Source organism: Pempheris klunzingeri, chromosome 17 (genome assembly GCF_042242105.1).
Source record: "Pempheris klunzingeri isolate RE-2024b chromosome 17, fPemKlu1.hap1, whole genome shotgun sequence".
Classification (NCBI taxonomy): Eukaryota; Metazoa; Chordata; class Actinopteri; order Acropomatiformes; family Pempheridae; genus Pempheris; species Pempheris klunzingeri.
In genome coordinates, this window is record NC_092028.1 from 18,525,567 (window position 1) to 18,537,699 (window position 12,133).

Consider the following 12,133-nt stretch of genomic DNA (forward strand, 5'->3'; position numbering starts at 1 on the left):
TATGTGAACATAGACATGAACATAAACCTATCAGTAGAAAAACAGAGTTTCATATCAGATACTTTTCAGTATTGTAATTCGACTTATCCAATAAGGGTTAACAGTCCAACATGACTCAGCTATGCCAAACCAAGGAAACTCAACTGTTGCGAAAGGATGCATCTCCATCATCTTGAATCACCACTTACTAACACTTGCCTACTTACACACCCCATGCTCTTTCCTTTCTCTGCCATGCAAACACAGTCTGCAACTCGCTATCAGGACTGTGTCGCATGTGGAAGCTGAAGGTAGAAGAGAACTGGTCTGTGGACTCCTGCTAAGTTGTGATTTGGAGTAATCGTTCATGCACTGAATAGCTGAAAGTCTGCAACACATCAAAAACAATGCACAATCGCTTTATGTGGGAGTCAAATGCTTCGTCATGTTTGAGGTGCCTCCTAAATGTTTGTCACCAACATGCATTATTAGGGGCTTTTTGCAAATGTAACACAAACAGCACCATTTTTTTGTCAGATTCAGTCACAACTGGGCAAAACATGAGGCTTGATGATGTTTGCCCCCCCCCCAGTCGTGTACAACGGGTCTCAGGTGGAGGAGGAATAAACCCAAGCCACCTTTCTTTACCCTGTCCCCACCTTCCTGCTGCCAAAGCCCAACAAATCATCTGCTCGCAGAGACCAAGTATTTACTGTGTTTGTTTGCTTTGCTGTCATCTGCAGCCAGAGTGACCCCCCCCCCTCCGCTCCGCTCACACTCAGCCCAGCATCATCCACTCAACTAGCCCAACAACACAGGCGCTGGTTACCACAGCAACAAAGACCAAGACTTATTTGCTAGCTTTAGTTCTTTGACCAGCATTTTGATAAAGGAAAGAAACACATTACTCTTAAAAACACTCAAAATACTTTCGATCGTGAAAGGAAATAAACAGCAAGCAGAGACAGCTGCCTCTCCAAATGACCATAAAATGAAAAAACAAAACCAACAGATCATGCCATGAAGAATCTAATGTCAGTGTAATTACTTCACTGGTTCAATACGAAGACATCAGCAGATTCATATTTCATGTGGCAGCTTTAAAGCTTTCAGGAGGGGTGTTTATGAATTATGAATTTATCGGGGGTCTTGCTCCTTCCAACACTCAGATTTAACCACAGTCCAAAATAGACAGAAACCCCATTCATCTAGTTCTTAGCACGTGTAAACTCAAAATACATTTACATCTCCTACTTAAGTGCCAGTCCTGTAAGTGTTCAGTCAATTTGAATGCGACATGGCGTGATTTTTTACCGAAGTGAGCAAGAACATCACTTAAATGAGGGACTCAAATGCACTCTGAATTCGAGAAAAAAAAAATGGAACAAACTGGAAGCACATAGAGGGTCGTAGCAGTGACTGTGTCTGCTGCATTAGTCACTTTACATCCCAGTGGCAAAGTTTCACTGCGTGGAAATGTCCTGACAAAAGGAACATTCAAAACATGTTGGTATGCCGGCCAGAATATCCTACATTGTGTACAATAGCATGACTGGGGCTCAGAGGAACACTGTGGTTGACTCCTCAGCTAGTCCAGTGGGTGTAGTGTGGCCAATGCTACTGAAAGCAGCAGCAGCTGCCACAGAGACATACAGTAAGACTCGCCACAGGCATGTTAACTGTAGTCCATGACCCATAAATGTGAGGCCATTGTCCACTGCCACAGCACTAACTCAAATGTTCTGTGTCTGCTTCTGTGTGTCTCTTTCAGTCTGGGTAATTACAGCTTCACCCTCCACAGTAATTAGGGACTATTTCAACAAGGATGTGGAATGTCTCCATCTATTTTCCCCCTCTCTTCATCTTCTTCTACCTTCCACCCCCACAATAAAGCATTTTAATGTTTTCTATAAAGCAAATAATGTCCGTATGTGTGCTGTTTTTGTGATAAATAGGCCTAAGTAATATTCTGGATGATGGCCACGTGAACAAGGTGACTTCAAAGTTCAACCTTTTCTGTCAGCAATGGCCACAAAGCTTCTTTGCAGTCATTACAGTGTAGCCTTGGATTGAGCGCTGAGCATCTCCACTCTCTGAAAAAAGCAGTGATGAGTAAAAGAAAAGAGAGAATGTCTCTAAACCATCCGCCCCCAGACGTGCAGAGAAGGTGGGTGTGTGGAGCAATAGTCCTCTCTCTGCATCGCAGTCAAAGGCACAGGGAACAAATGTGCTGTTCCACAGGCAATGAATGTTATGATATCTCCTGCAGTGCATAATGCAATCTTTTCAAGGCCCCAAGGCAGAAGCAGGCATGAACTTGTTGAAACAATATATTTCGGAGGCAGATGTTCAGGAGTTGAAGTCATTTTAAACTCCATTAAATTGCATATCATAAGGCAAGAGGCGCCTTATGTGATATACTGCTGGAAAAATAAGGTAAGCACAGTGATGGGTGGTGTCTTCATCCAAGTGCCTCTCAGAGGCGTCTTAATGTGGGACGACAGGGACAAAATACTACTATATATACAGTAGACAGGGCTGGTTTACACTGGACGCCTTACGGGCCTTTTATGAGGCATTTTTATTCAATTACGACAGACTCAACATCTCCCTTTTAGCTCTTTTTTTTTTAAACAAACTATACGACTCCCCCCTCCTCCTCCTCCTCGTCCTCCTCCTCCTCCCCTCTCCATTGCTTTCCCTCCCTCTCATTCGCCTTCTCCAGCCCTTCACCAACTGCAAGTCTTTTAGCACAATGATATGACAGAAACACATAAGAATAATGGCACGTTGTTGCTAAGAGACCACCTGTTCAGATCTCCCACATGAGGTTGTGTTGGAACTGTAGTCCTCTTATCGCTATCAGAATATCATTCATTTGAGTGCAGCGAACGTCACGACAATGTTGCAACTGAGAGAGAAACCGATTATATAACATGATGTCTTTTAGGCAGAAAAACTGCATTTCAGAATGGGTTTTTTTTTTTTTTGTTTGTTTGTTTTTATCAAACAAGCGCACTGCAGCAGTATCAGACTCATGACACAAGGAAGATCCCATAACCAGAGAGCATCGAATATCACACTTGATCCAGTTTAAGTCAAACAACTATTTTGCCTTCTTCATAACAGCCACTTGAGAAAATGGCATCCAATGTTTTCCAGGCTGTGTTGACAATTAGGGAGTGGTGTTGCATGGGAAAATGAGTGCTGTCCTGAGGGCTGGTGGAGACAAGACACACCCTCTCTATTCCCTTACCTGCCAGGGTGTGTTCAAAACCTGCACCGCATGTATCAGGCACAGAACACACAGCACTTCTCTTGACAAAGAGGCTGAGTAAATACAAGTAAAAAAAAAAAAAAAGTCATATTGAGCTAAAGGGTGTGTTCACTGCGCTTCGTTTTCATGCACCCATCACGACATCTACTCTTTTAAAATCATTTAAAAGGTTTCATTATTGAGTCGCTTAACTCAATCCCCATTCTTCTTCCTCTAGTCTGATTAATCTGTTTGTTCACTTCACTTTGTCCGCCCCCACCCATCCACAAAAGCCAGGTTGGTGCTCAGTGTTCATCCATCGGCATGTTAAGAGGCTTGACCCGGGGCACCACCTCTCTCAGACATCCGGCTGCACGGCCAGCTGGTGGAGGTGACTGCTGCGCGCACACACACAGACGCACGCAGACGCACACGCAAGCTCTGAGTGTCAGTCTTAAGTATCTGTCTCACCCCGTCAGCGCGGGAATGACTAGACGCCAATCGCCACGTCTGGAACTGCCTGTCTATGAGAGGGAGGAGAATCGAAGTGAGTCACAGAGGATCACACTGGGATTGCGAGGTTTACAGGGTTGACTCCCCTGTTGATTGAGATAAAGTCATCTAAAAAAACTAAGGAGTGCCTCTGGCCTTTAGCAGAGGCAAACGCTCGCAGTGAGATTCTGAATCCATCCCTGTTAAACACACACACTAACATGAATCACAGAAATGAAGTTACCCCCCCCCTCCTCTTCTCTCCTGCAATTATTCAGTACCTGCCCAGCTGCTGGCTGCAGTCACTTTGCCGCCGTATGTTTTTACATCTCCTCTTCCTTAGGAGATGTCTGCTTGCATACAAAGTAGACAAACAACAATAACTGTCTAAGGAGGCCTTCAAATGTGTGTGGAGGAGAGAAGTGGGCAGCGTTAGAGAGGGCAGCCACTGCTGGGGAAGTTTAAGTACCATTCATTATCCCCAAAAGTTAATGTTGGGTGACTTTCCAACACAAGTGTCCATGTTTAATCATCAGTACGAACAATTAGGAACTGAATTATAAAGATGTTAAAAAAAGGTGCTTAAAGTCAAAAGGTACAAGGCTGTGAGCACAACCTAAGAGTCTCACTCATCACGGCGGTTAGAGACGACCACCGTGCCCTGCTGTCACCGACGATCAGCTGAACTGGATTTGGAGTAAACGTTGCACCCTTTCAATCACTTACATAAGTCATGTAATTTTCATCTAATTTTAATACTTATGCAACAAGCCTCGCAGCTTCACCGTTCGTTCTCTCAACGTGGCTGACAAACCCCTGAAATTAAAGTTGACAGTCTGCACTGGAACCTCGATGTGTCATTTTGCATCCAAACTATTAGCAGCATTACTCCCAGTTCCCACGATAAAACAGCACAGCTTTGACAAAATGAAGCAAGTGCGGTTTTGAAGGTGTAAACATCTGACGGCACACCGCATGCTGTGAAAGACTGACGCTTTTCATCACTGTGGTGATGGTGGGAGTCAAACTGAGCTGATCTCTTAAAATATTAAAGCACACGAAGAAACTTTGCTTCTACACTGCAGGGTAAAATAAGCAGCGACTGCAGACAGCACTCTTTGTGACCTCCTGGCCTCTGCCACGAGGTCGGATCCCCAGCGAGGAAGAGGACTCTGTCTCTCCACTCCACTGCCCATCAGTGTTCCTGCCTGTCAGGACTCTTGACGGCTGCTCTCACCGCCAGAGACAGAGCCCCAAACGCTGGACTTGCACTCAAATGAGCAAAGCCCATCTATGAAAGGGCCTGTTCTCCCCAAGCGCTTGGGATCCAGACACCTACAAGCGCGTCTTATGTTGATTAACCCACATTAGTAGGTGTAAACACTTGGACAAACCCCGACAGAGCATGGCGTACAATTCACCATTAAAAAGGACACACTGTAGGCTGTGTGACCAATTCGGCCCAGAAATAGCCACCTGAAACACTTGCCTCCCCTGTCGACTCTAAAAGAAGCATCAGTCAGTCAGCTCTCTCTGCTCATCTGACCTCCTTTCTGATGGATGTCTATTCCCTGTAGGAGAACTACCCTCTACCCACTTTGGCCTTCTGTTAGGGAGGCTACAGCTGGTAGGGTAAAGTAGGGTAATATTCAATGGCTTTTACATGTAAATAATGACTGGGAATATACTGAAAGTGACCTCCCCGTATGTCAGAGAGCTCCAAGCAAAACAGAAAGCAGAGATTATCACGAGACTTGGGTGTGGAGCCCTCATAACATGCGGTTTTCCCTCAGTAGGCGCCTGCAACTTTGAAACAAAGATGGTGAACCAAAGCCCGGGGTAACTTTGGATGAATTACACAGCAATCAGCGTTGAAATGATTAGTCGCTGAATGGATTAGCTGTTGTGCGAAAAGTAATCAGCAACCATTTTCATAATCAATTAAACATTGCAGACACGTCACAAGCCAGCAGTGGCACACACTGTTATTTAATAAATGACAAATCCCCACTTTAACCCCACATGAGCTGACTCTCTTTTCTAATTACATGTTGAATGCATTTCAGCGTTGGGCCATACATGCATGCATGCAGTTTGTAGTTTTTTGGGGTTGTGAGACATTATTCTTTTGCTCTTTTTGAGCCATTTCACAGACAAATCGATCAAATAAGTAGGAGGTGAACCCCCCATTTAAGATGAAGCTGGAGTCAATTCTATTCTTATTCACCTGAGAATAATTTATCACTATTGAGGCTGACATTTCTCACACACACAGGGGTTTTTTTCTTCTTTCTTTTCTTTATGTAGAACAGGTTTGAATGTTGAAAGCCCTGTGGGGCAAATGTTTACTTGTTGCAACAGATAAGCCCAACCTTTTCTGCCAAACACTGACTTCTGGAATGCAATATGTCCCTGTTTCAGTGAGAAAACTAGGCCATAGAAATCCACTTGTATCCTGAGAAAACCTCACATTCCCGACTTATAGAGAGACAATACAGGCCTGCATATAGCAATAGGCTGACTGAGTGACTGACTTTGATTTTAGCTGAGAGCTCTGGAGGTGGAAGACCTTAGGAAAAAAAAAACAAATCAACTGAGCCACTGCGCGTCTCCCTAAAGAGATTATCGAAGAAACAACCATGAGGCTCTGAATGCGTCCTGGCCACTGAGTGATGGAGCCCGATTCACGGTGGACAGCTGACACCACATCAACCACACGCCTCTCCAAACTTTATCCATGAGTTTAACCTTACCTTATAGACATTTTCCGTCAGGCGGTGAACCTCGTCGGTGCGAGACATCGTGAAATCTTCAGCCAGGACCATAAACGGTTTTGTTCCTGGAAACGTGTATCCGCGTAAAAGGGGGAAGAAACGGGTAAACACGCGAGTTTATTCAAATAGGCGAGGCTATGCGCCCGTGGGAGAGTGAGACGATGCTGCGCTCCTGAAACCCCACTCCAACTGAACGCACCTTCCCTCTCCACAGCTGACAGCCCGCTGCTGCCTTCACGGACTCCTCGACGGATCGGTTTTCGCGCACTCTCAGACGCGCAACAGAAATGTTTAATCGGAAATACAATGAAACAACAAAAAGGGGCAGGGTAGCATTTTTTTTTTTTTTTTTTTATCACATGTTGCTTAGTTATTAAATATCTCATATATTAGAAATAAAGTCAGACCAGTGGTCGGCTGGGTAGGAGGAAACGCCTGGGAGTGTGATTGGTCGCAAAATATCACAAAAACTACATAAATGTAGCCTACGATGTTAAAGGGCGATAATAAAGGCCACATTATAATGGCAGTCAGTGACATATTCTAAAATCCCTTTCATCTTGACAGGGCTTCTGCGCTGAAACCCGACAGCCAATATTCCCTACAGCATTAAAACGCAGCACCATCTTGTCAAAGTGCAGATTTAGTGCCCGCCCCCTGTATTTCTGCACCCATTGAGCTCCACCACTCCCATTATACAGTATGCAGAGGCACATCTAATATTTAAATACTATAAAAACCTGTCATTTTAGATTTGCCTATTCATATTGACACTTGTGTGTTATTATGAGCTTAAAAGACACAAATCCTAATGCAAAATGTGCATCCATCTAAAACAATCAGCCTGTAGGCAAAGGCTGCACAAAGGGGAGAGGACACAGGAGGGATGTCTCCTGTACTGAGCCAAACCTCTTTGTTTTTTCCTTGTGAATCATTTGGACAAAGAATGGCAGCTGGCCAGCCATGAAGACATAACAGTCCGATAAACAGTGTCCATCGTCCACCTGTGAGCTTCAGAGGGTCGGCGTGGTGCATTTTGTCGTTTTCTGCCTCTGTCCATTCAAGTTTCTGTGCACACTGCTGCTGCAGCACCAGTAACCTAGAAAATATTGTGCGGTGCAACTGTCGCCATTGAATTTCTCTTTTTTCTGTTTACAAAAAGATATTTTATGTATATAATTGTATTGCGTAAGTGAACGAGTCATAGTCTGACTGTTTTCACTTACACCAAAGGTGATGTTTTTCTCACAGTGGATTATTTGTGCTAGCTTCATTGTGCATGCTAATTAGAGTCTAAGTGCCCACTTAGTGTAAGACTGTAAATACTATATTGGCTTTCTTGTCTAAACATCTCCCACATATCAGCACCATGAGCTTTCTACTTTCTGTCAAGAATCAAACACACTCCACTGCCTGGAAGTGAATGAAGACACCTGTTTTGTAAACTGGAGAGTGAAAAACAAAAACTAGGAAGGAGTGCCCCCTTCTGGAGGACGCACCATACACAAAATACTACAATATCCAATGAGAATAGAGCCAAATGACCTCACATTTTAAATATAGTAGTAGTTTAAATATAGTTTATGAAAGAAAAGCCAAGAAGAGATATTGTTGCCACAGCTCAATTTACTATGGAAAACAACTGAAATTAATGTGTAAAACATCTAAAAATTTGTCATTTAATTCTGTTACGCCTTAACAAGAACAGTTACAATGCGACAGAGCTTTGCTAATCTGAGTCAGAAGCAGAGCAATAGCACATTTCCCCTCCTTCATATACACGGGAGCAGTGAACCAGAGTACAGGCACAGTGTTGAGCCTGTAATATGTGTGTGGGTGCATGACGTCTGCAGGTCCCACCTTCACCTACTGACAATTAAGGATGAAACACTGAAATTAACAGAATGTCTATCAGTACCCAGTCGGCCTGCTCCCCACCACAAACCCGGTCTGTCAGGCTGCCAGCATCTCTCTGTCTGGCTTGTTCTTTGCCTCTCTTCTCTCTGGGAAAGGAAGTAAAAGTGAAGCAAATATGATCAGTCTGGCAGCAAATATATCAAGTGTGTAAGGAACGCTTCGTGCTGTGAAATAAGGAAAATCAACTGCACTCCACCTGGTTCAGCTTTAGCTGCCTCTGGGACCTCCGGCATCGGCTCAGTGGGGACCTCTGGAAGTGCTAAATCTTCTCCCTGTTTCAGAAGAACCGACAGAGCGACAACAAAAGCTGGAATGATAAAAGTTAAAGTAGCCAACTGCAGACATACAAAGGTCTCCTTTGAGGGCAAACGGATTCTTCTCCACTTAACAAGGCACTTAAGCTGCATCCACACATTTTCTGTTTTAGTCACCTACTGTACGTCAGTAAAGGTAACTTATTTGACCCCAACCTGTTTGATGCTGCATCCAAAACATTTTTTAGATAAAGTGTTGAAAGGGAATGTTGTTTTGCTTTCCCCATTTTGTCAAAAAAAAGACTAAGAATTAGGATCTGTGTCTGTGTTCAAGGGTGAAACATAATCATTTGTGCAGCTCTGATAGGCTTGAGCGTGTGTCTTCATTTGGAATAATAATTAGAGCACAAAGGAAGAAAAAAATCTGCTGAGGTTTTAATTATCATCAATCAACCAAATTCATATCCACAACTGTTCCAAAATTACAACCTCCTATTACACACACACACACACTGGTATTGTTGCTTCCTTCCTTCCGCTCCCACCACAGCACTGCTCAAGTGGAAGCGCTGAGCGGCAAACAGCTGAAGCCTGCGGTTAGACCAGACCTCGGTCTGTGTAACTACGAATGTGAAGTGGGGTTTTTACGGTAAAAGATCAAGCATGCTCAGCAAACATTCTCTGCGTTAAGAAAGGTTAAACATGCAGCTTAACGCCCACCTGAGTGATAGCCTCCAGCTCCTCTAATACAGCGTCCTCGTCCTCCTGCGTCAGGGCTCCAGCCAGCAATTCATCTATTTGCTGCAGGAGCAAAGGAAAAGTGTCAGCTGACAATACAGTGACAGCACAGTTTTTTTTTTGTTGGCTTATTATGGATAAATATGACTTTTCAATGTCTAGGGGAGTTCTGATTTAAGCAAAATCCTCTAAATATGCAGTAAAGTTATCAGTCAAATACAACATAACAGTACTTGGTTCTTGACTATAAGTTAAAGTGCGATTTTAGTGAATTTAAGTTGATATAGCTCATTGGTAAAACAGCATAAGCAGCATGTCGGCGGAGCAGACATTTACCCTTTGATATTCAATTGATTCCTGGGTCTCATCCAGGATTCTCTCCACATCTTCAATTGACATGATCTGTCACAAACAAGAAAGGGAAGCCCATGTTACAGAACAAAAGTGTTTTGGATGAAAAGAGTTTTTCCACATATTCTGGACGGCTTGCGAATTTCCCAAGAGTAAGATCTGTACACTGTATCCAAGGATGTGCAGCAGTCACACCGCTGTAGTCAAGGCTTTGCTTCTTAATCCTTTAATCTTCAAACAATGTGCACCAGCTACGCTAACACAAACCAAAAGCTTTCTCTGCTGCTCAGTCCTCGCCCAAGGATCATATTAAAGAAAGCACGTTTATCAGTGGAAACTTTGACATTGTTAAAGTACACACTCACATATTTAAAGCTTAAGGAGGCATTATTACCACATGAATGTGAACGGCATATTTCTAAACACACACGGCAGGAAAAAAAAACAAGATAATAGCATATCTACCTTGTGCATACTCTTCAGACAATCGTTGCCAACCTTAAGCCCCTCGATGACTTTCATCTCAATTTGCATGAACTCAATATCTTGAACCTGTTGACAAACATACATTTAAATTGCTAAATTGCAAACATACATGACAAACCAACCAAAACAAGTTGCGAATATTTATAGCTGATCCAAAATAGTGCGGCGCTTTAATTCACTCATGCAACATTCATTATTGTACAGTGTGGTTCTTTACGTTGTATACAGCAACAGTAAGTGCTACCATGGCGACACCATCAGTCTCACACAACTTACCATGCGTTCTAGGTTTGAAATCTGATTTTCAGTCTTGTCTAGTAGCTGATCCTGATATCGTTTTTTCTTAAGGAGCAGCAGTGCTTTTCTGCAAAAAAAAAAAAAAAAAAAAAATAGAGAGTGTGATGTCTCTAAGATATTCATTCATACAGTGTGTGGCAGTGCATACAGAATAAAGCAGTTACAATTAGAGATGTCGCTGCAGTCTGAGTCTGTGGAGGGGTCTGTTAATGTTAGTGTGAACTTCTGCATTTGATTCACTCATCACGTTACTTTTTAGGACCTGACAAATAAATAAAAGTATTTGAAGGGTTTGAAAGCTGCACCTCTATTATTTCTAATCAACAACAAACTTTTCTTTCTTCCCCTTGTGTTACTGATGCCTTGTCTTTATCATTGCTTACTCTTTCTTGCCATCTTTTAGCAGCTGCTTTGCCAGAAGTCTCTCCTTCTCCAGCTGCAGGCTGACTCTCTTCTGGTACTGCTTCAGCTTATCTCTCTGCTGCTTCAGTTGCTGGGGAGAAAACACAAAGTCAGAAATACTTTCACTTTAATTATGTAGAATTTTTAATGAATTGACAATATACAGGTTATAAAATCTAGCTAAGACACCCCAGTGTGTACAGCAGACACAGATTATTGTGGCAGAACAACTAAAAGGTTTCATCAAAGTAGGTTTTATTACATCACTGCTTTGTGCTGCATTGTAATGTACAGGTGTTTCTATTTTTCACACAGATGTTGGACAAAGGGTCTGAAGCTGAACTACAATAAAAGCCCACATTTAACCCAAAGCTAACATGAATCCCTGCTTCCTCAGCTAACACTTGTGTTCATCTAACGGGACTAATCTGCTGCTACAGCCGCTACCAGCTCACCAAAATGGCTTTGTCTTGTTCCGTTACACGAGAAGGTCGGCTCTTTCTCCCAAAAACGTTTCCCATTATTTTGCCACATCCCCTCCACGCCCTCCTTCGTCAACAGACAGAATATCACTTTTGGCCGGACATTTTCCCATCGTAAAACAAAGCCAAAAAAATGGCTAGCTGGCTAACTGGCTAGCACCATGTCCACAGTTTTTCCGTGTTTTCTACGGCAAGCGAGGCAGGACAGTCACTCGGCGGTAAGGAACGCAAAGGAAAAAAAAAAAAAAACACAAGAAAAAGCAGATGAAATGTAATGAGGTGTGATGAATAAACGGCACAATATCAGCTGGATTCACTCTCCGGGGGTCCAGGATCAGCAATCGGGACATTAAATGACCCACTTACCTGAGCTGAACAGTACATGGGCTGATTATGGTATTTTACATTAGTTTAACATAGTTTTGTTGTGAATAATTAGTTGAAAACAGCTTTTTATTCCACTGATCCTATGAACAGGTTTTATTTCATTGTGCAGATGTGAAGTTGGTTTATATTGTTGTGCTGTGAGGTGATAAATTACGCGAATATCCACTGAAAATCTCGTTTTTGCAGTTAAACCTCACCTTTACTGGTTACTGGTGCAAACACAAAGGTTGTGTTCAGAAGTGAAACAGGCTTTCAACCAGAGAGAACACAACTATTTCATCTCTTATCTTAATGATATTTGTGAGATGCCCTATGGTG

At 43.0% G+C, this 12,133-nt stretch overlaps 2 protein-coding genes across 5 annotated transcripts in view; both read right to left on the minus strand.

Moving 5' to 3' along the window:
• The window catches only part of LOC139216361 (BAR/IMD domain-containing adapter protein 2-like), a 46,127-nt gene extending 39,518 nt beyond the window's left edge, over positions 1–6,609 (minus strand). For all 4 annotated transcript variants that reach the window (XM_070847455.1, XM_070847456.1, XM_070847454.1 and 1 more), the window contains exon 1: positions 6,481–6,609. In XM_070847455.1, the coding sequence (XP_070703556.1) occupies positions 6,481–6,552 (72 nt within the window). In that variant the 5' untranslated portion in view covers positions 6,553–6,609. The remainder of the gene's footprint in view (positions 1–6,480) is intronic.
• Positions 6,610–8,129: 1,520 nt separating this feature from the next.
• Positions 8,130–11,581, minus strand: LOC139216928 (charged multivesicular body protein 6-like). Its single transcript, XM_070848176.1, has 8 exons — positions 11,402–11,581; positions 10,928–11,037; positions 10,524–10,611; positions 10,227–10,313; positions 9,747–9,812; positions 9,393–9,473; positions 8,615–8,690; positions 8,130–8,504 (listed from the first exon to the last, which is right to left on the minus strand). Exons 1-8 carry the CDS (start codon positions 11,465–11,467, stop codon positions 8,455–8,457), a joined length of 624 nt encoding a protein of 207 aa, XP_070704277.1. The 5' UTR covers positions 11,468–11,581; the 3' UTR covers positions 8,130–8,454.
• Between the last annotated feature and the right edge of the window lie 552 nt (positions 11,582–12,133).

Bases quoted from the DNA above. Each gene is read 5' to 3' on its own strand.
- LOC139216928 (XM_070848176.1), bottom strand. From the start codon at position 11,467: ATGGGAAACGTTTTTGGGAGAAAGAGCCGACCTTCTCGTGTAACGGAA. The intron at 9,813-10,226 runs GTAGATATGCTA...TGTTTGTGACAG, and splicing joins GTCTGAAGAGTATGCACAAG to ATCATGTCAATTGAAGATGT. The intron at 8,691-9,392 runs GTGGGCGTTAAG...CTTCTGAAACAG, and splicing joins AGCTGGAGGCTATCACTCAG to GGAGAAGATTTAGCACTTCC.